This window comes from Epinephelus lanceolatus, chromosome 9 (assembly GCF_041903045.1).
Source record: "Epinephelus lanceolatus isolate andai-2023 chromosome 9, ASM4190304v1, whole genome shotgun sequence".
Classification (NCBI taxonomy): Eukaryota; Metazoa; Chordata; class Actinopteri; order Perciformes; family Serranidae; genus Epinephelus; species Epinephelus lanceolatus.
The window spans coordinates 3374010-3401961 of record NC_135742.1 but is presented as its reverse complement, the minus strand read 5'-3'; the positions used below and the strand labels follow the sequence as shown (position 1 = coordinate 3401961).

General features: G+C 40.7%; 1 protein-coding gene across 2 annotated transcripts; it reads right to left on the bottom strand.

Annotated features, from left to right (window-relative positions):
• Positions 1–257: 257 nt before the first annotated feature.
• gramd2b (GRAM domain containing 2B) lies at positions 258–27886 on the bottom strand. Of its 2 annotated transcripts, none has more exons than XM_033619156.2 (14): positions 27626–27886; positions 15277–15396; positions 14896–14983; positions 13622–13691; positions 13231–13334; positions 12375–12470; positions 12085–12156; positions 11026–11115; positions 9725–9836; positions 8914–9075; positions 8439–8514; positions 6773–6877; positions 6328–6409; positions 258–1715 (listed from the first exon to the last, which is right to left on the bottom strand). In XM_033619156.2, the coding sequence occupies exons 1-14, from the start codon at positions 27721–27723 to the stop codon at positions 1674–1676; spliced, it is 1317 nt and encodes a 438-aa protein (XP_033475047.1). In that variant the 5' UTR covers positions 27724–27886; the 3' UTR covers positions 258–1673. The 2 variants fall into 2 exon arrangements, with proteins under 2 accessions (XP_033475047.1, XP_033475048.1); XM_033619157.2 differs by lacking the exon at positions 27626–27886 and adding an exon at positions 18495–18704.
• Positions 27887–27952: the final 66 nt, after the last annotated feature.

Genomic DNA, 27952 nt, shown 5'->3' with positions numbered 1-27952 from the left:
TGGCTGCGTCCATTATTTTTACAGTCTATGATCACAACCCAAGAAAAGGCAATGGATACAGTAGAGCTAAATGAAGAACTACAAGGTTTTGAGCTGCTGCTTCCTCGTCTTAGTTAACTGTGGTCTACCATGTTTACATGTCCACAAACCAACATGCTCCATAACCATTTTTTAAGCTAATTACACATTTTGTTTAACCTGACATCAAAACAACTGGTCTGGACACAACAAGCACTCACAAAGGAATCAGCACCAACTACAGCACCACGATGCTCTTTAATGGCAAACATCTGAAATGTTACAGTTTGTAAAATGCAAGAAGTGAAGAGAGGCTCAAGTACAGCTTTAAGGCAGCGTGAGGTAAACATGAGTTAAACCCAGTCAGGGTTGTGAAGTGGGTCAAAGGTCAGAGCTGGTTTTCAGTCCTGAATCCCATCATGTAGACAGAAATGTGTCAACCATGAAGCTGAACAAAAGTTGGAAGATAAATCCAGCTCTGAGAACACGACCTTGATCCCATCAGACACTGTAAACAGAGGTGAGTTCACTGTGACCACACAACAGTCGAGGTCAAAAAACTTAAAGTAAATACAGCAACATGAGCTGATTTCTTGCACAGACAGAAAAATAAAAAAGTTACCGCCTTCTAAAACAATCAGCTGAAATATCGGAGCCTTTAAAATACTGCTGTTTGTACTACATTTACATCAAGCAGACGCAGTACTGTTATAATACTGCTGAATCAGCTTTCAGCCGATGAAACCTTAATCACAGTTTGATCTGTAATCACAGCTGGTTTTTGTTTCAGCCGTCTCCTGTGGTTTTAACTTTCACCTTGCTGCAGTGATGTCACAGTGTACTCCAGGTGTGTCAGTGCACTGTGACATCACAGCTGGGCGTGGTTACAGGTGAAACAGACTCGTCACCACGGAGGGAAGAGAAACACTCTTTAGCAGTATCTAAAGTGTTTGTGCGTATCATCATTTTACAACACATTCTCACTGTGACCTCGTCACATATCGACATTTGGTCATGGACTTCCCACGTCCACATACGACGTCCAAGGTACCCTGGGTGTGTTGGTTATTGACGGTCTGGGATGCCGTGTCAACTTCAGCCTGTTACATGTATTGTCTGTTTTCAAAATACACTTCTGTTTTCACAGGAAATGTACAGTTTGTATACAGTCTCTTTCAAAATAAAAGACACTGCAAATTGACGTTTTTTTCCTTCAACGACAAACACATGTGGTTGGGTTCAGGAAAAAAGAACAGGGTTTGGCTTTCAAACACCGGCCTCCTGGGTGTAAGTCTGCGGTTGTTGGACCCATCCCACCCTCTTTCGTCCACCCAACTTGGACTTTTGCCTATTATCCAGCCACGTTTCCCCTGACACTGCTGGCTGCCATTACAGAATAACAGTGGCCAGTCATGTATCACGCTGACACAACAATACTGCTTTTCTTGTCGATGTCTGATGCTGGAAGTCAATGACTTAAAGAGCCGATATTACATGTCTTCGGAGTGAGACTAGATTGTTTTTTCAAGCTCTTCATATTAAAGCATTAATACATCTCAGTGACGTCAGTTTAAAACATCTGCTACATTTAAACTACATATTTACAGTATATTTACAGAAGTGTTTACAGCATCATATACTGGTTTCCAGTACATTCAGGCGGCTTCGTCCAGCAGTCTCTGCAGGTTCTTCTGCACCTGGAAAAACAGACGTCATGTGTTATATTAACTGTTAACAGTTACAGAGAAGCAGTCGTTAGATCTCAGGCTCCCTCCAACAAAGCTCATTACATAATACTAGTCCATACCCACTGAGTGCACAGTTACCCACGTACAGTTTCACATGGTGTGTGTTTGGGATACAGGTCATAGGAAACTGCAGATTAAATAGTCAACTGAACCCATTAAGAAGAGCAATGTATTCAGACAGAGTGTTTGAAAAACGTGGGACAGACAGAATGACTGACTGACAGAATGACACACTGACAGTTTCCGTGATTATGTACAGCATACCATACCATGACTTAGTCATACCAAACATTAGAAAAAAACAACAACAAACGTCTTATTGCCAGACATTGGAAAAGTGTTAATTGTCCTTCTTTGAACATGTGGATTAATGAACTTTCTTCTTGCTTGTCGATTGAAAGATTTACATATACAATCAAACAAAAGAGTCATATTTTTCATAAAATATGGGATTCATTTATCATATTTTTGAAATCAAGACCTGATATCCTAACTCCTTAAACCTAACATCTACCAAGTAAGACTGTACCCTTTTAATTTAATTTATTTTTATTTTATTTTATTTCATTTAAATTTTATTTAGGTATTGTTTCTCAGTTTGTTTCTCTTGTTTCTTTTTATTTTATTTTACATACATAATATTTTATTTTTCTTATTTTTATGTATATATAAGTATCTTTTTGTGTTTTGTTTGTCAGTTGAGTATTTATATATCTACTTGATGACATGTAGGCGTGCTGTACATATTGTAGCCACAGGGACATATGTACATATTTAAGTTATTTTCTTTATTTGCAGCCGCCAAAATAACAACACATTATTGTTATTGTTTTCTTATACTGTTGGTGTTCAGGGTTTGGGGGAGGGAGGGAAGTTGTTTAAAGACTTGAAAGATATAACAAATTATCCTGAACGAATGATGTACCAAGTTCAAAAATCAATAAAGATATGTGTTATAAAAAAAAAGAAACAACACCAACATTGGTCCACAGGGGGAGCCACAGCGATCGGTCGCATTTTAGCCATTTTGAAGCATTTTTCTGTTGTTATAGCGCCACCCAGTTGCCAATTAGAGTTCAATTTCTCCAGTCACCTTGAGGCGTCCTGTTCTACATATCTACCAAGTTTAGTAAAAATCCATATGGCGGTTAGGCCTAGATAAGAAATGAGCTCTCTAGCGCCCCCATTTTGTTTGATGGGGTCAATAATGGAGGGGTCCCCTCAGATTATGTGTGGTCATATGCCTACAAAGTTGCGTGGTGATGGGTGAAACCCTTGAGATGTTATACACCTTTATGTGATGAGCCACGCCCTCCGCAATATTCATTGCCTTATAGAAGCTCAGTTTTAGTAAGTTTTCCAACTTTTGCCAAGAGGGAACTTTAGATATTGCTCCCTAGATTATGTTCACCCAGTTTCATGCAGATCGCTCAAACTTCCTAGGAAGAGATCCATTTGAAGTGTTTTTCAAAAAATTCAAAATGGCGGAAAATCTATATAAGCGGAAGTTATGGGTTCTTGAGGCAAATGTGTTCCTCATGAGGAGAGGCATCTCTGTGCAAAGTTTCATGTCTCTACGACATACGGGGCATGAGATATGCCCATTCAAAGTTTGACATTTCAGTCGGTTGCTATAGCGCCCCCCTTTGGCCAATTGATGTAATATTGCTTCATTCACATCCTCCCATGACCCTCTACCACTGTGCCAAATTTCACATGGATTGACCAAGTCAGTGAGGAGAAAAACATGGAACACACACACACACACAGAGTTTTCATCATTATATAGTAAGATGTATAAAATAAAATCACAGGTATGTTGCTGTATGACCTGATGACAGAATGGATGTTTATATTGGTCAATATTTGAACTTCACAGCTGCTCGGATATTTCCACAAGCTCCTGAAATCTGGTATTGCTCCCAGCACTGGAATTCAGAGGTGAAAAACCTAGCTTAGCGTACAGACTGGAAACAGCTTGGCTCTGTTCAAAGTTCAGAAATATTCCTGCCACCATCTTGAAGCCTCCTTATAACATGTTGCATCTTAAATGTGAAATCTGTACACAAACAGAAATATTAAAACAACAGCTTGTGATTTTTAGAGTTAGGTGCTGGAACTATTTCATGTAGCCTGTTTTATTTATTTATTAACTTGCGCTTCACTTTCCTTGTTGTTTTCTGTCTCAGCCCACTGAGGTTTATTTCTACTACCTCTATTATTCATTATGCATTTCCTAGGAACTCTCCAGACTTGACCTTCCTCATCCTTCCACCAGATGTCCTCAGACTTTCTCCAGCAGTCACCTGCTCACTTGCTCCTCATTCCCCAATCATCCTGCAGTATTTATACCAGCACATCTTCGTCTGCTCTTTGCTAGGTACTTCTGCATTTGCATCTGAACCTGTACCTGTGTCTATCTGATCTGTATCTGATCTGTATCTGATCTGTTCCTGCCTTTCTTAGTTACCTGTCCCTGACCTGCTCACCTGTCGCGTCCCTCTTGGATTTGTTTGTTCAGACTGTCATTCTGCTGCCAACCTGTAACCTGTCCCTGATCTTCACCTCTAGTATATGTCCCTTCATCCGACCCGCTTGCTTTGTGTGTGTCTGCATTTGAGTCCTCCTTCCTCTAGAATAAATATACATTTTCTCATTTTCAATTGATTAGGCTTTGATTTGTAATACATAATATTTGCAGCCAGGCTCAGTGTATGCAGAGGTGGACTGTTTCGAGTTCCTTTTCTTATGAAACTGCCGTCACCTGCTGCCGTGTGTTTGTAACGAGACGAGTTTCAGTCTGAAATGTTAATGTAGCTCACACTCACACACGGTGCCGACTGACGGATGAGAAGTGAGCTCTTCTTACAGATGACGTCCATGCTTCTCTACGAATAGATCACTGACTATAAATGTTTGATTAACGGCAACGAGCGTCTGGTTACACTTTGTCCTGACGCTTTCTGTTTCTGACACAAAGTGTGATGAAGGGAAAAAACATCCTGGACAAGTTTACCCTCCGTCTAATTCAGTGCAGTTGGGTTTATGAAGTTAAAAATAAAATAAGTCCCTTTGTAGCAGAGTGAACTGAGGGATGCTTCAGCTTAAACAAGACTTGGATAGTTTGAGCATCAAACATTAAAGATTAACTTTATCTTTTACTTTTTGATTATTTATTCATGAAAAAAAGATTTTTAGATAAACAAGTGAAAACACGACCAGACTATGGTCAGCATCAGCCAACAGGTCTTTGCTTACAAACAGTGAATTTCACTTTATTCTGATAAAAATATTTGTTTATGTGTTCCATGCAGCATGAACGGCTACAACTTAGATTTCACTGTGCAACCCTGTGTGGTAAAATGACATATGATTAACACTGTATCCTGGATTTGTGCAGCTGATACTGAGTCACTGTGACAAGTTCCAACATGATTTAATCACAGTCTTCCGAGGTTTTTGTAAATTTCTGGCTCAAGACAAACTCTAACAAATCTGTGAATTTCCTCCAACACGACTTTTTATGAGTGAAAACTAAACTAAGAAGAATTTTTGAGGGAATTTAGGGACGTTAAAGAGGCAACAGATAAGATTCGGGTTTTTTTTCAGCTTGGTGCCACCTAGTGTCAGCGGTGTTGCATCGCACTGTCGCAACGACCAAATTGACCGTGAGGATCAGAGATAATCAATAAAATGTAGGTTGTAAAGCCACCAGTACACCTCAAAGTCCAGTGTTCACTTAGCTGGGCGTAACTTAGCTGGGCGATGTCCGTGGATAGCTGCCTCCGTGAGAAGAGAACAGAAGGAAGGGAGGGGGGTATCACTGTCCGAGGGCTGCCGTAGAATGGCAACCAGGATGTCAGCCGACAAACACTCGCTACCCGCTCCCTGGTTGCGGTGATTTGCGATGCTGGCCAGCTAGGAATGAACTAGCAGCCAGTACAGTACAGTCCTCTCTGGTCTAGCTAACATTTAGCCGTGTTACTTACTGATCCATTAGAAAGAAAGCTAGCTGGACATGGGTTTTGAAGCCTCTTTGGTCACGGAGCTCCCTCCATCTCTTGAACGCCTGACTGAGGTTTACTCTTGTTTTTCCTCTTCTTTTATCACTCTCCTTTTTGCTCTTCTTTGCCTCCTCACACAGAGGAGCTCCTTTTCTTTTGCCAGGCCATTTTTCACTTGTCTCCAAACTTTGTCCGTCTGCCATTGTGCTCGTGACTCAACTATCTCATGCCCAACTCCTCATAAGGACCAGCTCCAGTCCCTGATTGGCTGGCTGACCAGTTTCACAATACATGACGTGTTTCCTGCTGTAAAGCAGATTTTTTCTGCAAAATTTCACCCCCGGTGGCAGAAGCTTATTGCAAAGATTGCAAAGCCACTAAGTAACCTATGTAAACGCTGATAGTCTGATTTTACTGTGGACACTACCCTGTGCAACCCACATTATTTTCATCATGATATATTTAGGAAAAGATGCTGTCTGTTGCCTCTTTAACAGAAACAAATTCACTTTTTTTCCTCTTAAATTTAAGCTGGAAACGCAGAGAGACTGACTGACCTTCTCCAGCTTCATCAGGTTGATGGTCAGTAGTTCAGAGAAAATCTCCGTGTTCACGTCACTCCCTCGCAGAAAGTCATTTCTGAGGGAAAAAACAAACATCGATGGATATAAATGATTAAATATGAATGAAGAGCAAAATCATATAATCTTGTATTTTGCAGTCAGCCGGATCTGATCTATAAAACTGTACGTGTCACATTTATATCATGCACATGTTACTGTTCTTCATTTTGCTGCTGTGACACAGCGACAAATTGGTCCCATACTTAACCCTAGATTTGGGAAATTTGCAGCCGCTTTTAAAGTTGTGACGATCTGGAAATGTGAAGCAGCTGCCAGCTGAGGTGTTTCAACAAGTAACATAACATATAATAATATTTTTCCCAGCTCAGGTTTTCCAGGTTTGTTTTTCCCTGTCTCTCCAGAACTTTTGTGAACTCACTCCTGGTGGGTGAACTCAGTGATGGAGCCGAGCGTCGTCAGTCTCTGCTCCAACGAGACGATCTTAAAGGCCAGGTAACAGGAAGACAAGACCAGGACACACACCCTGACAGAAACACACACATAAACACACAATCAGACAACGAGGAAGGGAAATACTGGATGGATGAAAAGATGTGAGAACTTTAGAGAAGTGAGTGAACGTGTGAATGAAGGTTAATATGTGTTAATGAGTGCATTTTTAGATTCATCAATAATGTGGACTAAATGTGCAAAATGTTAAATGAAACATTTCATGAATGAATGAATGAATGAAAACACAGTTGGATGAACACATGAAGTGATTGAAATAAAGGTTAATGAATGAATCTGTTAATATAAACAAATAAATAGTTATAAAATTGATAGAAGAATCATAGAAGAATGGAATTAACTGATTCATTTTTGAAAAAATGAATGAATGAATGAATACACAGTTGGATGAACAAGCGGACAGATTAAATAAAGACATGATGAGTCACTGAATTCATCATGTGTGCAAATAAAAGTGATGAAAATTGAAATAAAGATGAATGAATACATCATTAATATACAAATGAATAAATGAATATATGCAACTGAATGGAAGGATGAATGGATGATAAGTGAATAACTGACTGATAAATCTGACAGACGAACAAGTGACTGAATAACTGACGAAAACAACTAGAAGAATCAAATGAAAGAATAAAGTAATTTTGGAATGAATGAATGAATGAATGAATTAACGAATGAATGAAAACACAGTTGGATGAACACATGAAGTGACTAGACTAAATAAATTGTTATAAAATTGATAGAAGAATCATAGCAGAATGGAATTAACAGATTATTTTTTGAAAAAAATGAATGAATGAATGAATACACAATTAGATGAACAAGCAGACAGATTAATAAAGACATGATGAGTCACTGAATTCATCGTGTGTGCAAATAAAAGTGATGAAAATTGAAATAAAGTTAAAATAATACATCATTGATATACAAATGAATAAATGAATATGCAGCTGAATGGAAGGATGAATGGATATTAAGTGAATAACTGACTGATCAAACTGACAGACGAACAAGACGAAAACAAGTAGAAGAATCAAATGAAAGAATAAAGTAATTTTGGAATGAATGAATGAATGAATGAATTAACGAATGAATGAAAACACAGTTGGATGAACACATGAAGTGACTGAAATTAATCTGTTAATATAAACAAATAAATTGTTATAAAATTGATAGAAGAATCATAGCAGAATGGAATTAACTGATTAATTTTTTGAAAAAAATGAATGAATGAATGAATGTATGAATGAATACACAATTGGATGAACAAGCAGACAGATTAATAATGACATGATGAGTCACTGAATTCAGCGTGTGTGCAAATAAAAGTGATGAAAATTTAAATGAAGATGAATGAATAAATGAATATGCAACTGAATGGAAGGATGAATGGATATTAAGTGAATAACTGACTGATCAAACTGACAGATGAACAAGAGACTGAATAACTGACGAAAACAAGTAGAAGAATCAAATGAAAGAATGAAGTAATTTTGGAATGAATGAATGGATGGATGGATGGATGGATGGATTGTTGGATGGATGGATTAATGAATGAATGAATGACTCACAGAAACAGGTAGACAAACAGCAGAGTGTTGAGAGAGACTGGTTTCAGAGTTCTGCTGTCGATCACCATCTGTGAGCCTGCAAACAGAAAAAAATACTTTTTATAGATCGATAAAATAAACTTCACTTATTATGTAATAATAGTAATAATAATAATAATTATTATTATTATTATTATTATTATTATATTTTTTGTTTGTTTATATTTTGTTTTATTTTCACTAAAGTTCTGTTTCATCGTGTTGTGTCTTTACCATTCCAAAGTAATAAACTATAAATCCAAATATCATGGGGTTATAAAAACATTCAGCCTGTCATCTGCTGGACTGTGAGATCAGAATGTAAGGGACAGATTGGATGACTGTTGGATACAAACTTCATAAAGTCCAGTTTGGCTCTTTTCCTGGGTCAAATATGCAGCTGGAGGATTACAGACTGGATCTTGTACTAACACTGCAGACAGGACAATATTCATACCGGTGCGGTGTGTGTCGTGCTGCTTGTTGTCTGAGCTCTGCTGGTTCTGATGCTGGTTCTGATGCTGGTTCTTGACTTTGTGTTGTTGATGGTCTGGATGTTCAGGAGGAGCTGCACCGTCTGTGTGCTTCAACACATCCAGAAACTGAGGAACGGGGAACTCTGCAGAGACACAGAAGGCACTGTGAGTAGAAAGACTTTTATCTGGATAACCAGGGTTCGACCTGACTTTAAGCAGGTATAATCCTGCTGAAGTGCCCTTTAGCCAGACACTGGCTCTATTTGGTATTGTAGGGTCAGCTGGTAAATGAACTCCACTGTGTAACAGGACACAACGGCCTTTTTTTCTTTTCTCTCCTCGTTGTTTAACAGTGGATGATGTCCAGGTGTTACATTACATCCTTCTACCATTCATCTCTGCTCCTGAGCTTTTCACAGGTGTAATGAATAATCCTCGATGCCCACTGCAGCGATGAATGACATAAAGGGGACAGGAGGAAGTGAACAGTATTGGGAACTGTGACGTCACCACTGTATGTTTGTCTTGTGAGCATAATCAGAGGAAGGAGGGTCGAAGAGGATGGAAGGGAAATACTAAAGGAAGAAAACTGAATAAAATAAAGAATAAAGATGCAGAAGGGAAATCGAAGGTCTGGATTTTTAAAGCCTGTTGACATGTGTTTGGTAATTCAGTATAAGTTGTTAAAGTCTGCTCACAGCTAAAGGTAAATTTCATGAGTCATGATTGTGGATCCTAAAAAATATGAGGTTGCTTAGCTGGTCAGTCAGTTGGTGGTTTGATTGGTGATACCTGCTATCTTGTCGTAGTCGGGGGTCTGGGAGTCGGAGCTGCTGCTCTCCTCCATCTCCTGCCTCCTCTGCCTCACTGCTCCGTCCAGGTCACAGAAAACACCTGGAAAATTCTACAGAACCACAGAAACACACACAGACGACATGTTGACTGGTGGGTGAGTCACATATCGAACACCAGAAATCCAGTTTTCAGTCCTCTCGTTAGCATGAGGGATAAGGTAAAGAAAAAGCGGAGCAATATAATATCATTATTTCCCATAGAATTAGAGTTTATGTGCAGCTGTAGATTTGTGCAATCGTAACTCCAATCTGACACTCTACACTCTGTATGAATTCATGAAAGTTAAAGGGACAGTTTAGTTTTTTGAGGTGGGGTTGTATAAGGTATTTATCCATAGACGGAATATTACAGCACACCCCCTGTTTGGAGAAGCAGGCTGAAGTCTGATACTTTAACTGCTATTGTTTTTTTTGGCTGCTAAAATATGTTTTGTTGTCCACAGCAGTAGATTGCTTACCTTTTTTGTAGGACTCCTGTCTGCTTCTTCAAACTGGTGGCATGTGGACTGCCATCTACTGTAGGTAATATGTTTTCTATGGATAAGTACCCCATACAGCCCCACTTAAAAAACTGAACTATCCCTTTAAGCTCAGCTCTCAGTCTCCTCAGAGTGCTCAAAGTGTGCTGAGTGGTGCTCTGAATAACCCAATGGTACATATATTTAAACAGCGCTTCAAATTAACGAATGGTCCAGGTTATTCCAGAGTGCACTTTGTAGATCGGAGTGATGCGCAGCTCCAAAGATCAATATGTGGCGAGCGATGCTGATATGAAGAAATAAATGTGTGGAAAACCTGAATAAAATATCTGGGCTGATGATGGAGGTCAAAGAGGAAGACACTGACAAGACAGTCACACTTGGATACAGTTTTGTTGGTGTAAAAAACAAACTATAGACTAAAATACAACACAGCACATATGTTTGCATCTGCTCCAGCTCATCTGGTGGGTTTTCTGTCCATATTTTAAAATAAATTTCCCCATAAATCAAGTATTTTGTTTGCCTTTTACAACTACAGCTCCCATGAGTCACCTCCAGCCTCCAGCCTCATGTGATGTGAACAGAATGGAGTAGAAACAACATGCTTGGTTGATTGGTTGAAAACAACCCACCATATGGTATTATTTTCACCTCTGACTCAGCTATTATTCAGACGTTTGATTCCATAATGTCTCCATCACAGAAAGAAATCTGTTTTGGTGTTCTAGTGATCCTGGTGAGCTTGTGTCTGACCTACCAGAGGAAAGCGAGGCAACAGAGGTGACCTCTGACTTCTGAAGCTGTTCTCAGCTGAGGAGGGGACGGGGCTGCTGCATGGGCTCTTCTCCTGTAAATATAATATACAGTCAGATACAGTTTGTTTTCATGCTCAGAAGTTTTCATTTGGAAAAAAGCTGGTTGATATCACAAAGACATAAAGTCTGGACAAACTTCTGACCCAAGTCAGATCTGCAGAGATATTTCTACTTTGGTAGTGACATAAAGAACAGAATACAACCTCTAGTAGAACTGCAAACAACACTTTACACTCATCTCAGCAATCTTTTGTTTTAAGTGAATAATTAGTACCCATACGCCGGTTTGACAGTAGACAACAAAGCACAGTAGCTTATTAAAGATAGTTTTAACAAGCTCAAATCTTTAAGGGTGAATTCAATTTCAGGATTTTAGAGGACTAAAATCTGTAGGTCAATTTCAGTCAAGTCACCAAACAAAAATGTTGGCATGGTTGGTACGTGTCTGCAAACCACCAACACGTATCATATCAGCATTCCATCACTGTTTTTCCAGCTGGATCGTGCCACGATAAGCGGTTGTTTTATAGCAAGATATTGCTGCCTTTCCAACAGGGTTTATGCCCCAAAATTGGGTCTTTGAAGCAAAAACATGATCTTTCCCTTAGCCTAACTAAGTGGTTTGGGCCTAAACATAAACACACGTTATGATAGCGTTGTTAAGATGTTAAGTTTAACCTCTACAGAATAACATGCAAATGTAACGTATCCATAGTTTGCAGAAATGTACAATGCCAACATCAGGAATGTCTAACTGGGCCTTACAGGGCACAGTCAGTGCTTCCTGATCAGCATGACCTTCTAAAAAAGGCACTTAAAAACATTCATTCAAAACAAAAACAACCTTTAAGGAACTAAGACGAGCAGCCTTGATTTTTCCTGTGTTTGATAAAACAAAAAGGTCAAATGATCTGATGATGATGGTCTTTTTCTTTTTCATAACACAGGTTTTGTACCTGACTAACAAAGAGATAAGCCTGCATGAGGGGAGTCTGTCCTACCTCCAGATGAAGACAGATGGACATCAAGAACTTGTAGGTGTTGTCTCTGGACAGAAAGGACACGAAGACGTACTGCAACAAAACACAGGAAGAAGTTTTCCAGGTTTTAATTTTGTTGTCTTTGTTGTTGTTGTTGTTGTGACAGATATTTGAGGCTAACAGTGCTGACTGACCAAAATGAGGTCTGGTAAGTCACCAGCAAACAAAGGCAGATACTTCAGCTAACTGGATTTTGTAGGAATAATTCATGTGTGAGCAATAAAGAGAAAGTAAGTCTTCCCTCTTCTCACCCTGTCGTTAGCGGTGGCGATCACCAGAGCGTTTGGCAGCAGGATGGCAGTTTTGGTCTTCTTGATGTGTGTGACAGACATCACTGGGATGGCAATCTGAGGCGGAGAAACACCAGTGATGAACAGGTGAGCCCTGCAGGGACGAGTTTACTGTCCGATGGTAAAGAATCACTCGAGAAGTGGTGGGTACAGAAGCTGTGAGACCTCATGTGTGAGCAATGTGTAAAGTGTGCAGCCGTGTTGGCCGGGGGATATCTGGAACTTAAAAGACCCTCCCATTAAATGTTGCACCTCAATAAAGAAGTGATAACACAACTTTATTACATCACATCAGCAAAACACAGACTTTGTGTAAGACTGTGGAAAAGTGGAAACAAGAGACCTGAGTGAGACAGTCTGAGGACTCTGTGCCAAAGACCTCTGGGATGGAAAACTGAGATTACTTTTAATAATAATTCGTAGGATATCATCAAACTGTTAGATGGTTAAGGATAAGTTGTGAAGTGTAAAGGACTACATCATCAGTATACGACATGGTGCACTAACGCTCTATAGCCTAATTTACAAGGCGTTGGACGAAGTGTTGTATGTAATGCTAAATTCTGCTGACGGCAATATCTGCAGCTGTATCCACAGCCGCTAACGTGACCAGCAAGCATGCTACTGAGCAGCAAACTGTGGACGTAATAACTGAGCACGGGGCAGTAACGAAGTCTGAACACAAGTGGTTATCTGGAGACGCATGATAGGCGCAGGTGTGAACAGCGATGTGTCTCTGCTGTCCACTTGTGATCAGATCACCGAAACTCATGTTATCACCAGATCTAAACAGGGCATCTGTCCCAGTTCACGGTACCTTCGTATCTTTGCCAAACACCTTGGAGTGGAAGCAGATCCAGTGGTCAGAGACAAACATCCGTCCCTGGTAGAGGATGTCTTTCTGCAGAGCACAGGTGTAACCTGACAAACAGGTACAAAGCATCAGGTTTCTGACGGGAATCTACAAAAAGTCTTATTTCTTTTAAGTGTTAGTTTAGTGGGAAAAAAGATAGAAATGACAGAAAGTGAAAAGCGTCCAACAAAACAGCCACCAAAAACTATTTCAGTGCACAGCCATGTGAACCTTTGCTTTAAATCATTATCTGGTGTTTAACAGAAAGCTGGCAGGTATCAAATGTTCAGCTATTATCTCATCCCTCATCCAGTATTTAAAGTGGAGTGGACAGTTGTGATCAGTAAAGACTCACTCTGTCTGAGCTGTTCCTCTTTGCTGATCTCCTTAAATATTTTATGGTACTGGCAGTTGCTCTTCGAAAGCTGAAACACAACACACACACACACACACACACACACACACAGAGTTAAAATACAAGAACATGCTTACAAATTTAATCAGAAGTCGCATCATTATCAATTGAAGTAAAGCATTGGTAGATTACCACCCTGCAGTTGTATGACTCCGCCCACCAGTCATGTTTCTCTTACAGTTTGCATCCATGTCAGTGAAAACATGGATGCTTCACACACAGAAGATCTATACAATCAGCACAGTTTCAAGATTAGAGTGACCACTCCAGTATCTGACCAAATGTCTCTCTGTCTGTTCCTGAGATATGACGTTGAATAATGGCCAGAAAAGTGTTTTATGCTGAATATTATGATGTCACACTGAAGATGACCTTTGACCTTTTGGGTATGAAATATCATCACTTCATCATTTTATCCTGACAGACAATTTGTGAAATTGTGTCATAATTAGCGTATGAATTCTTGAGTTATGGCCAAGAACATATTTTGTGAGGCCAAACTGACCTTGACCTTTGACCTTCAACCACAGAAATCTAATCAGCTTATTCTTCAGTCCAAATGGACATTTGTGTCAGATTTAAAAAACTTCCTTTAAAGTGTTCTTGAGATATCATGTTCCCGAGAACGAGACAGATGCAAGGTTGCATTAACCTTGACCTTTGACCACCAAAATCCAATCTGTTCATTGTTGAGTTCAAATGAAAAGTTGTGCCAAATTTGAAAAAAAATTCCCAACAGTGTACTTGAGATATTGCATTCACAAAAATAAGACAGACAAGGTCAGTGACAGTGGCTTTGACCATCAAAATCTAATCAGCTCATCTCTGAGTCCAAATAAATGTTTGTGCCAAATTTGAAGAATTACCCTCACTGTTCTTGACATATCACATTCATGAGAATGAGGTGGATGCAAGGCCACAGTGACCTTGACCTCTGACACTCAACGACCAAAATCTAAACACTTTATTCTTGAGTCCATGTGCACATTTGTGCCGAAATTGAAGAAATTCCCTCAAGTTCTTCTTGAGATATCACGTTCACATGGAACTGATGGACGGACAACCTGGAAACAAAATGCTTTCAGCCACGGCTCTGCCGGCACGCAGGCATAAAAACTGGGTCAGCTGGACTGATATCTGCTATCACTCACCATCTGAGATTTGTCCCCGTGCTGTAATGAGTTGAGATTAGAGTTGAGTTAAGGAACGCTCACCTGGCTGTAGTGAGACTTCTTCCTCTCTATCTTGGAGTCTGCATCAGTCTGGACCTGAGTCAGCAGAGAGTGATCGAAGGTCTTTGATCTGCAGACAAAACACAATAAAGGATTATATCATATTAAATTACAGCTTACATGACTGTCTGCTTTATATAACACTGATACAGCACTGTTTATTAGAGGTGACCAGGTAAAATGATATAAATTACAACGAGTTAATGGGTATTATAATGAAATGAACGCATAAAATACACCTTATCTGTCCCGGACTAGTTGGTAACCACTGTTCTGCACATGCTCGAAAATAATATCCTTGACTTTTCTGTGATTTATTTCTGTTACTTATCAGTCGGTAAGTTGGTCAGTTTGTTAGTTTACCTGACTAATGCTGGCTTCCTCCGGCCTAACAGCTCCTGTTGCTCCGGATCAACGGCCTGCAGAGGTTCACCCACCATCCTCTCATACCTCTGCCGCTCCTCCACGTTCTCTAGATCTGAACTGCAGACAGCAAGAAAACTACTGTCAGACAAAACGAGAAAATTATCCAAAATACTTTATCAGCGGCAGGCAGCTTCAACAAATAGAGCAGATCAAGGTGGAATGATGTTTAATGTGCAAACAGCAAGAGTGAGTCTGGATTTAAATCCACTTCAGTTCCACTTAATGCTTCATCAGACAAAATCAGAGTCATTAAAACTCAGCTGAAGCTTGTGAAGTTTAACAGTGAGATATCTGCTGCTTATTAAATGACCACAGTCTTGAGCAACTGTATTGAGACATACCATAATACTAAAAACAGGTATCTGGGTCCTTCTTAGAGTCTGACTGACACTGGCTGATACTAATATAGATGTTTAAGGGCTGCAAAAAATCAAACTATTATATTTTGTTTTATTTATTCGCAAGGACGACGCGCATGAATCAGCATATCTGTAACTGTGTCAGTGTCAGTCAGCTGGTTAGTTTTTCAGCAACAAAATAAGCACTGTCATGACAGAGCACAAACCATGCAGAGAAACAGGAAACAACATTAGTACAATGACACAGCAACTATCTCCACTATCGATATATGCACAATCACAAGCAAGGACGTAGGTTTTATTAACACATTGTGTCGGACGGATTAGAAATTTTGTGCATCAGATACTAAACTTTCTGCATTGCGCTGAATTTCTAAGTCACATTTTTTGCCTTTTCTGCATAAGAAAATGTCTATAATTCCAAAATAAAAGTCCTCTGCTACTTTCATGTTTTCACTAGAGAGAGTCAGTCAAGTAAAACTGATCTTACAATGACGAAAACTGTGTGTGTGTGTGTTTGTTCCATGTTTTTCTCCTCACTGACTTGGTCAATCCATGTGAAATTTGGCACAGTGGTAGAGGGTCATGGGAGGATGCCAATGAAGCAATATTACATCAATTGGCCAAAGGGGGGCGCTATAGCAACCCATTGAAATGTCAAACTTTGAATGGGCATATCTCATGCCTCGTATGTGGTAGAGACATGAAACTTTGCACAGAGATGCCTCTCCTCATGAGGAACACATTTGCCTCAAGAACCCATAACTTCCGCTTATATAGATTTTCCGCCATTTTGAATTGTTTGAAAAACACTTCAAATGGATCTCTTCCTAGGAAGTTTGAGCGATCTGCATGAAACTGGGTGAACATAATCTAGGGACCAATATCTAAAGTTCCCTCTTGGCAAAAGTTGGAAAACTTACTAAAACTGAGCTTCTATAAGGCAATGAATATTGCGGAGGGCGTGGCTCATCACATAAAGGTGTATAACATCTCAAGGGTTTCACCCATCACCACGCAACTTTGTAGGCATATGACCACACATAATCTGAGGGGACCCCTCCATTATTGACCCCATCAAACAAAATGGGGGCGCTAGAGAGCTCATTTCTTATCTAGGCCTAACCGCCATATGGATTTTTACTAAACTTGGTAGATATGTAGAACAGGACGCCTCAAGGTGACTGGAGAAATTGAACTCTAATTGGCAACTGGGTGGCGCTATAACAACAGAAAAATGCTTCAAAATGGCTAAAATGCGACCGATCGCTGTGGCTCCCCCTGTGGACCAATGTTGGTGTTTTCTAATGTTTGGTATGACTAAGTCATGGTATGGTATGCTGTACATAATCACAGAAACTGTCAGTGTGTCATTCTGTCAGTCAGTCATTCTGTCTGTCCCACGTTTTTCTACTCACTGACGTGGTCAATCTATGTGAAACTGCACATAGGCATTGAGGACTGGCATAGGTAGAAGGTGACAAAGCTACCAATGGCTATGGACTAGTTATAACAAGGCATCTATTGCACGTCTGTCCGTCCTGGAAGAGGGATCCCTCCTCAGTTGCTCTTTCTGAGGTTTCTACCATTTTTTTCCCCGTTAAAGCAGAAGCAGAATCCGCTGTGAGGGCCCAAGGACAGCGGGATGCTGTATGCTGTAAAGCCCTTAAACATTGCAAAGTAACACTGATTATAACCAATGTTTTTTGACACATGCAGACATGCAGAGCGGCCGCAAGACATAAATGAAATATACTAATTTAAAAGCTGGTCTTGATTAAATGTTAAATAACATAGTTAGTAAGATGACAATATCATGCAACATGCACGTGGCCCATGTGGTAAAGTTGTCAGTCCTTCACCAGGAAGCATCACATACTTAATTTTCTGCTTTCTGTTGAATTTATTTCTAAGCCATGCCCTCTGTGCATCAATCTATGGTGTCAATGTCTTTAATTCCAACATAAAAGTCCTCTGCTACTTTTATGTGTTTACTGGGGGAGACAAACATGTTCTAACATGTTATAAATATTGAGGGGGGCGTGTCCTCTGTGTCCCACCACCCAAATCCTTGCCTCTGCATGCAAGCAACATAAAGCAACAAGGCAAGTAACACTGAAACATGCAGACATGCAGAGCGGCCACAAGACATAAATAAAATACAGTAATCATAACATTAATCTTGATTAAATGTTAAATGATATAGTTGGTAAAATGGCGATATCATGCAACATGCACGTGACACTACACACAACTAGAGAAGATCATACGAACATTTGTGATAATTCTTTGAATGTGAATGAACTGTGTGTAACTTTTTTTAACCTGTCATTGTTCTCAGCCGGACAAACTATGTATCGTGACCTCTGTTTCTAAGTGACCTTAAACATATCTTTGACTTTTCTGTCAGTTATCAGTCAACAGAGTGTAAACACAGATAAGGACTCATTTTGTCTTTGATAAGCTAATAACCTGCGTGTACTTATGAATAACTGTGTTTTTACTTTTGATAGAAAAAAGGAACCAAGACGAGATCTCATTTCACAAGTTGCTTGTTTCGTCTGACAAAGAGCCCAAAATTGAAATATGACCCATTATAAGCACATTTTAGAAGGTGAAGCCAGGAAATACATTTTAAACTTTCTGTCAATCAACTGATCCATTAGCTGATAGCAGCATGCAAATACTACTTCTAATAAAAACACTACTAATACTAATAAAACAACTGGCACCAGTATCTCCAGTTCGTGGCTTTAGACACCTCTGATCTCTGACTGTCTGCAGTCACAAACTCACTGATAATCTCTGTCCTCATGCTTTGCAGTTCCTCTGTTACACTTCCTGGTGTCTTCCTGCGATGACTGCTGGTTCACACACTGTTCTGTCATCACGCTCTACACTTTCTAACCGACCAAACACACGTCTGTCCTTCTGTCCTGCTGAGCCGTCCTGCCTGAGAGCTGAGAGGTGCAGTGACCCTGCAGCCTGATCCTCTGCTCCCTCACCTGCCTGTGGGCGTGTTGGCTGGGCCTCCTGAGCTCACATGTCCCAGCCTATCAGACGGCAGGACGGGGTGTGTGTGTGTGTGTGTGTGTGTGTGTGTGTGTGTGTGTGTGTGTGTGGACATTTGAACCTTTGGTCAGTGACATGTTACCCAGCTCTGTCCTGTTTGTTGTTTGCTCTCGTCTATGTTGCATTAAAATCTTGCCTTATTCTTTTCTATTTGACTCTGTTCACATGAAATCATGGCGGACAGAACAAGCTGAGATATTTGGTGTCAGTGGGAACATGTAAGTTCCCTCGTGACTCTCTCTGGATCATTTTACACAGGAACAAGTCTTTCTTCTCTTTTGTTCCTTTTTTTTTACTTTTCATTGCTGCACAAACAGGATGAAATCTGATCAGTTCCCCTTTGTTGACATTACATTTTATTATTTATTTATTTATTTTTTTTACTGTATGGACAAATGTAGGTCAGGAGGGTCAGGTGGAGGAAACACCTGCTGTAACACATTCATTAAAACTGACTGTAGTTCAGTGGACTGACGTAGAAAGTAACATGTTTGTGTAAAGGCCCTGACACACCAAGCCGACGGTCGGCCGTCAACCAAAGTCGGGCCGTCGGTGAGCATCTGTTGCCCTAGTTTTTGTGGTGTGTCCCGCACCATCAGCACTTTGGCATCGGTGGCTTTTCGGCCAATTGAGCATGTTGAATCGGCGGCGGAGCTTGTCAGTGAGAGAGATCACTCTGATTGGCTGTTCAGGTTTTATTTCCTCGCCCCTGTAGCGAGTGAATCTGCCTGTAGTGAAACCGGGGCTAACCGGTGCTTCCTCCTCAGGCTCCACTTCACTCAGCTGCCCCACAGACCCACTGCTTCTTCACACTTTAACCTCCTAAAGTGGAAAGAAGCAGCGGGTTTATCGGGCAGCTGAGTGAAGTGGAGCCTGCGGAGGAAACACCGGGACCGTCTGGATGTAATAGTCTGTGGAGGTGCTGCGGTGCTCGGCTGCACAGATAGGAAACCCCTCGGCTGACAGGATGTACCACTCTCTCACTCCGCTCTCTCTCACGCAGGCGCAGAACGTACGTGCTACTTGGCCGTCGGATGTAGTCCGTGTAGTGTGTTCAAATGCAACTGACACAGGGCGACGTGAGGCGACGTAGACGACGCAACAGTTGGCTTTCGTCGCCGCTAGTTCTTTGATGTCGGTTTGGTGTGTCCGTACCTTTAAAGTCTCCAGACTCCCTGCAAAAATCTTGCAATTACAGTTCTTTGTATATATCACAGTGGACAGGCAATTTATGTTTGTGTTGTTATGTTTGTTTTAACTCTGTAACATTCACACTTTGAATTTGCAGCTCTTAGACTGAATGGTGGATATACATCTGTCCTCATCCTCCTCGGCTTAAGTGTGGCCTTCGACACTGTTGACTACAATCTTTTACTGCGCTGTCTTGAGAAAAGGGTCGGCCTGCCTGTTACAGCTCTGACCTGGTTCACTCTGACCTCATCACACACTGATGTTTGGTCATGACCTTCCCACGTCCAGATACGACGTCCAAGGTACCCTGGGTGTGTTGGTTGTTGACGTTCTGGGACGCTGTGTCAACTTCAGCCTGTTACATGTTACGTGTCTTTTTTCAAAATACACTTCTATTTTCACAGGAAATGTACAGTTTGCATACAGTCTCTTTCAGAATAAAAGCACTACGTCGGTAGACCACGGATATTTTTTTCCTCCAACAACAAATACGTGATCATGTTTAGGACAAACAGAAAGGGTTCAGCTGCAAAATCTTACAGAAAGTCAACACCGGCCTCTAAAGCTTGTATTTTATATCAGCAATATTTTATATATATATATATATATATATATATATCATACTATTTTTGAGGGCTTTAATGCATGAATGAAATGACACATTATTAGATCCAGGGCTTGTATTACTACTACTATGATTATTATGAATATGAATATGATTATTATTATTGTGGTGTCTGTTCTTATTTGTAAATTAAATGTAATATCAATATTCTATTCCGAACAACACCACTGGACCCAGCTATTAACCTGCTTGTGTGTGTGTGTGTGTGTGTGTGTGTAATCTGAGCCGACTGATATCAGGTAAGAGTCACTAGGTCACAGTGACAGTCAACAAACAACAAAGTTTTTCTCAGAAACATGACACATAAATACACTTTCATGATGAACACACACACACACACACACACACACACACACACACACACACGCACACAGCCTAGTGTGTGCTTATACATAAACACACATACACAGCTACACTACAATACTTGTTAGGACCCTCACTTGCCTGTAAAACTTAAAGGAATAGTTCAACATTTTGAGAGATATTCTCAGAGTGAAATGTCTGTGTGTTTAAGGGATCGTTCTGATTTTTTACAAGTGGGTTTGTATGGGGTACTTATCCATAGTCAGGCTATTACCTACAGTAGGCATGTGTCAGCACACCCACAGTTTGGACTAACAGGCAGGAGTATCACCACAGAAGCTAAGCAATGTACTGCTATCGACAGTGCAGCAGTATGTGCTATACTGAGAATTTTTTCACTGCTTTCCCTCTCCGTCAGACAGCCTGTTCTAATGGAGAAGCCATTAATATCTTCACTTCTGCATCTATACTCTTTTGGCTCGCTGAATCCACTGGTCTACTGCTGCTTCAGTCAGCTAGTTAGTTTGTATAAGTAGTTTGACTTTGGTGACTTTATTTCGCTGTCTGAAATCACTGTCTGAAAGTAAAGCCCAGAAAATAGATTTTTTTAGGTGGGACATTGTTTTTTAGCCAATATCGGCTTTAAAATGAGCTATCAGAATCAACTAACATGCTTTTTCTTATTGAATGAATGGATTTTAAATACAGTGAACAGTACTGTAGTTCATGTCTCCATCTGCTGGTGGGCCGTCATGATAAGAGTATACATGTATAATATGATGTTAATTCCACTACAGAAGAGACTTGATGATCACTAACATTAGGTGGGGAAAAGTGGATATATTTATATCGGTATTGGTTAAGGGCCAAATAAGTTTTTACATATCAGCACACTGGATATCTGCAAAAAAATCCAATCCAAAATCCTGAACCCTCCAACAGGAGGAGAGGACCAGAAAAAACTGACTGACAGATGTTTGTAATATTTGTTTTGTCATCAGGTCAATTTCTGTACTGACTGCCAAACTGGCACGTCTCCATTAGTGGTTGTACACACACACACACACACACACACACACACACACACGCTGCACTTTGAAATGCAAACAGTGATGAGCTGCCAAATCTTTTTAGTTCCACTTCCAAATGTGCTAACTTGTCATTTTTCAGTTTTTCTCATCTCCATCAATAGTTTAAAATTAACAGCTGCTGTCAGTCTACTCATATAGAATCCAGGAATGAGTCCTAAAACCTGGAAATGAGTTCGCATTTTCCCACTCTTGGTTCCCTCGTCTCAACGACAGTGGGCTTTTGGTTAGATGCCTGAAATAAAGTCTGTGGTTAGAGCCTTTGGAAACACAGCTTGAAATAGTAAAAATGCATATATTATATCAAAGTCGAGTGTCTAATTAATCATCCACAAAAGTCTGAGTGAAAATAAACATTCATAACTATTAGAAAACCTGGTTTAAAAACAGCTCATTTTGCTGTTTAGACCACTTGCCAGGACAGAGTGGCCGTACATGTTTGAGCCCTCTGATGATTCAGAGGATGAAGCAGAAGCCCTGCCAGCTGAAAATGATTCCTTTCAGGTGGTCACTGAATGCTAAGTTTCAAAATGTTTTGTGATTCATGTTAATGTTACTTTGTAGAACAGTTAGCATAACTTTTACATGCAGTGTTAGCTGAGATGAATGACAACGGGAGGCTAGCGCTTTGCCTTCCTTCATTGAGATACGTTTTCATTGAAAACATAAATCTGCTCCGTTCTTCTGATAATAGCCTTTTTCATTCAAACACATCCAGTCTCAATAGATTAAATATGTCTTTACTCTGACACACACACTGACCCTCAAAGCGGGAGAGACCGGTGCCGGCCGGCCGTCTCTCTGGTGTTGTGTAGAAGTATTGGCCCGCCTTGAATAATGTTCCCCTCCGGCTAAAATTGTGTTGTTTCCCGCAGCATCACCTCCGCGACTGGGGAGATGTTTATGCGTAGCAAAGCTAACTGCTTGGGGTTAGGGGTGAGGAAGGGTGCACATTACGTGCCCTCCCCGCGAGCCGACACCGGCACCGGGCCCAGGGGGCAAGCCCGGCCGCTCACAAGCCGCCTCTTCCTGCAGCTCCACGAGCTGCAAAGGCTCGGATTGTCCGGGCTCTGGAGCCGGTCAACCTGATTTGAGTGCTACTGGGAGCCCGCCGGAGGCAGAGCCTCCACTGGGTCGCAGCCGAGCGGTTCAGCCAGTTTACGATCTGTATTTTCTAAACATCAGACTAGAAAGCTGTTTGTTGGCTCAGACTCAAAGAGGCAGATTTAGCTGCAGCAGAAAGGTTTTGTTGCGCTGCCACTGGGGGGCGGGATGAGACAACTGACGGATGATTTATATTGGTTTGGAATTTATTGCATAATAAATCTCAGCGATAACCACGGCCAAATCAAACCCAATTTCAAGAATGTACGAAAACTTAAAAGACAGATATTTCAAATTTGGATGGAAACTGATTTTTAATTGTTTTTACATGTTTAATATTATGTACATAAGACCCTAAATTACATAGTTAGAAGGCTATTGTGGATTTGGTTTCCAGAGGCTTTAACACAAGCTGAGACTTTCACGTTTTGTTCTTCAACATAAAATACGTCAGTAAGTTTCCCGTCTCGTGAACTTTGAAGCTTCTATGAATTTTTAAAAAGACGGTTGCTAGCAAGTGGCTAAATGAGGCTATGAAGAACGTCATCATACTGTGCCGAAAACAGCTTTACAGTCTTGTTATGGTGGTAACATTAGGTCGTGCAAGCGTAGTGTAGTTTGTTTATAGCCTAACATTAGCTTTTTGCTTCTGGCGTTTGGATTTAGGCTTCAATAATCATGAAAGTGTTTGTTTGCTACTGAGGTTATTTTCAGCAAAAATCCAAAATCCAATGAAAAAATCCAATTGTTTTTTTTTTTGATGAGGGAACCAGTGTGTTGCTAACTTCCAAGTGGGCCTACAGAAAAAGGTCATCCCTACAGAACTCAGGTACATTTATTTGTGTCTGTGTGTTCATGCTCTCCTCTCCCTCTTCAGTGTTCTCCAAATTCTAATGACACACAAATAAATCTCTTGTTGTAGTGCGTACAGTAAAAGTGTGTAGTATTTACTTGGTGTTGGTGTTTATAGGATGTGTTTCCTTGATACACAATGAATATGACTGAATGCTTCAACAGCAGGTGCTGGATAATATAATTCCACCGGCTCTGGATATGAAGTTGAGGAAACGTAATTTAGTTGCTCAGATTGACTCATGTGAAGATGCAGTGACACAGTGAGACAGTAACCTGCTACAGACGCAGTCTCCTCCGCGTTGTGGTGTGTAAACAGAGACCTTTGCAGCACAAACACTAACTCAATGACCTGCAGCTCCAGATCTGCAGCCAGCAGCATCGACTGTCAACACACAGTGTTTGTCTCACAGCACACCTGCTGACTCCGCTCTTTCAAGTCTGACCATGTTTGTCCCTCAGGGTGGAAATGGAAATTAAATTGCTGGAGTGCCCCTTTAATTTCACACAATATTGCAAATTCAATATTTTGATCTGATGAAGGGGAGCCTGAGAGAGGAAGTTTGGGAAGCACAGCTCTGATCGTTAAGACATTTCTGCACTGTCCTCTGAGGAGACTTTGAAAGACACTTTTTTACTCGTTATAAATGTACTGACTGTTTTGCAGCGGTTTAAGATAAACTGGGTTTACTCAACACTTTTGAGGCCGACCAACTCTAGAAGATCCGGTCTCGATGTACAGATACAGAAATGCCCCAGATTTTACACATCAAAGTCTATATTTGGAATTGCGTAATAGCCTACTGCCTACGTACATACATGCATGCTGCCAGCTAGATAAACATGTAAGTATGCCACATTACCAACAGACTGTTCAAACTTAAAGCTTACATGACTGTTTCACCAGACTGACAGCTGGTCTGACCCGGCCAGTGGCTCTTAAATCTCCAAAAATGTTGTAGCAAGTATCCAAACAGGCGTTATCTGAAAAAACTGTCCACATATTGGGGATCTAAGCAGTTACCCTCTCGCCTGTAAGAGTAAGAGTTTCTAACTCAGGTTAATGTGCTACAGTGGAGTTAAAGAGTAAAGCTGGATGTGCACGGCCTCGCTGTATTTGGTGTGAACTGAAGGAGATACAACAAGAGAAACTGTAGCCCGTTTATTACCCACAAGCTAGAAGAACTGGAGAACGCTAACAAACAAGGAAGTTGGTTTACACTTAAGCAGGATTTATACTTCTGCGACGAATTGACAGCGTACCTGTGTCGACGCAGAGCCCTACACTCCCCAGAAATGTAACTACACGTTGCGGCAGTAAGGTGTAAGCTGAAACCATTTCCCTCAGTGGAAACAGAGCTTTTATTTACTTTAACTTCACAGATAAGAAACAATAAATTGTGAAGACAATAAAGCCTCCACAAAAGTAACATTTAAAGTCCTGTGTGTGATTTATCCTGGCTTCATATGAGCAGAGGAAATCTCCGCTAGCTGCTAGGCTAATTTATACAATGTAAAATGCCATAGGCTTGTGCTAATAATGTTACGTGTTTAGTAAGACAGTTGTTTTGTCAGTGAACCTTGTGAGTTGTAATGGAACATTATTTTGTAACGTTATCTTTGCTAATTGTTGTTGTTGTCCCTGGCTTCATATGAGTAGAGGAAATGAGTCCAACAAACACCGGACTGTCCCCCAGGAGGCCGGTGTTCACTTCCTGTTTGAACATGATGCTTATTTCTAAAATTAAACACATGCTTTTGTTGCACAATGAAATAAGGAGGTGTTGTAAGTTCATTTTGAAAAGACTGTATGCATGTAATGAGCAGACACTGCGCATTTCCTGAGGGAAAATGTAACAGGTGTAAATTGACACACCCATGATACCTAGCACGTCATATGTAGACAGCAAACATCCATTTAACAAGTGGTGACATGTGACGAGTTGGGAGATTCAACATATCTGCTACATAATGTGGTTTGTAGAAACGTAAAATTACCAATATTTTTCTGGGTTGTTATCATCGCATTGAAGATTTCTGGATGCCTGTAACTTTACTTTAAAGGGCCAGTGTGTAAAATGGGTTGAAAACAGTGACATCAGTGGTCAAATTCTAGATTGCAGGGCTCACTCGCTCACCCCTCCCGTCGGGTAAATGACGGTGGCCTCGTAGGGACAAAAAGCCTTGCGCATGAGTTTTTCAGGAGTAGGTCTATCTAGCGACGAGGTGAATGTTTATTTAGAAATCTAAACCATGTTACGATATTGTAATGAATCCCTCACGAGCAGGAGACCAGAGGAGCGTTCGGGAAAAAGGCCTGTTTATTTGAGCACTCCAGAAACTCCGGTAACACCCATACTCGTTTACCATTCTGAGTGGAGACCCCCCTCCCCTCTCTGCTCCGCCAATCTCCAGCCCGCACACTGACTGACAGCGTAGCTGGTAAACAGAGCTCAGCTGTTTATTTAGCCTAGCAATATCTCCGGACTATAGTAGCTGCAATGGACGACTTTGAACACGATTTTGAAGAGTTTCTTGTAGCGGACACAGACCCAGAGCCATACCTGTTTGAGCCAGAGCATACAGATGAGGAACTCCATGTGTTTGATGCTGAGCGGGTGAGAAGAGAGGCTGAACGCACAGAATGGGATTCGGTGCTACTGCTGCCATCGTTGGGGAGATATATCATCAGGAGGAAACGCGCTGCAAAGAGTGCATCACAAGGAGTGAAGCTGCGTCTTCTTTTCCTCGCAGATGACGGTTTGGGTTCATTCTCTCCTGTTGCGTGGTAAGTGTGGTCCATTCGCAAACTTTATAACTAAAAAAACTTTTCACTACTCTCTATCGACGAACTACTAACACTCTGCTGTTTCCTCCTCCTTCTTCCTTCCTTCCGCTGTCTTCGTTGGTTCATTTATACACGCGAAACGCGTTCTCTGGCTGGCTGGATTGTCCACTCGGTCTGCCGTACATACATGGCGGCGCAAGATGGCGATCTCTCTAAAGCAAGGCCCTTGATATATATATATATATATATATATATATATATATATATATATATAAAAGCATAATTATAAGGCTACGAAAACCAATCGAATTTTATTTTATAGCGATCATACACTTGTATAAACATATTAATGGGTAGAATATTCAGATTCAGATTGACAATAAACCATGCCAAATATTACACACTGGCCCTTTAAAGACACCATGGAATGAAAGTTCTTAAAAGAAAAAAGAAAAATGTGTGGAATTCAAAAGGCATTACCTTCATATTGCTTCATCAGTTTTGATACTTATTGTTGTTCATGAGTCTGACAATGTTATAGCGGTGCAAAATTGGTGGAGTACACATTTAAAACGACACATATTTCAACACCGACAGGCAGTAACAGGCTCACTCTGTAATGCTACTGAAAGAGATCTACTGCTGATAATACAAAGATGTCTAGCCATCTACTGTGAGAACAATCTCACTTTTTTAAATTTAATTTCCAGGAAGATTAAAAAAAAACACTTGTTTGAAGGAAGAAGAAGAAGTAGAGGAAGTGTGTATTTAGCATTAACAGAGACAACAGCTCCACCTGCAGAATCTCCAACTTGAGAGGAGATTCCTGGAAAGTGTGCAAAACACCTTTAGGGTAAAGGACACTGCAGATCACTACTTCAACAAAAAACTGAACATATCTTACCGGTGATGTCTGGTTGTGTTGGACGAAGCGCAGGAAGGTTTGGACATTGTGCTCTTCGTTCTAAATCGAAACGAGTCCTCTAAGCTGTAGTTCTCCATCGCAACAACAGAACATTGGCCGACACTCTGACTCAGCTTTTCTAGAATAATGTATCTTCTTTTATTCTAATGTGACATGTCCCCCCAGAAACAACTTCTCCAGGCAGTTCAGCAGTCCATGTTAGAATGTTTTGGATTATTTCACATGTCTGTGCTCCACTTTTTTTCCTCAGATATATACCGCAGGACATGTTGAGGTCACAAATGACACGCCTCCTGGACCGCTGCA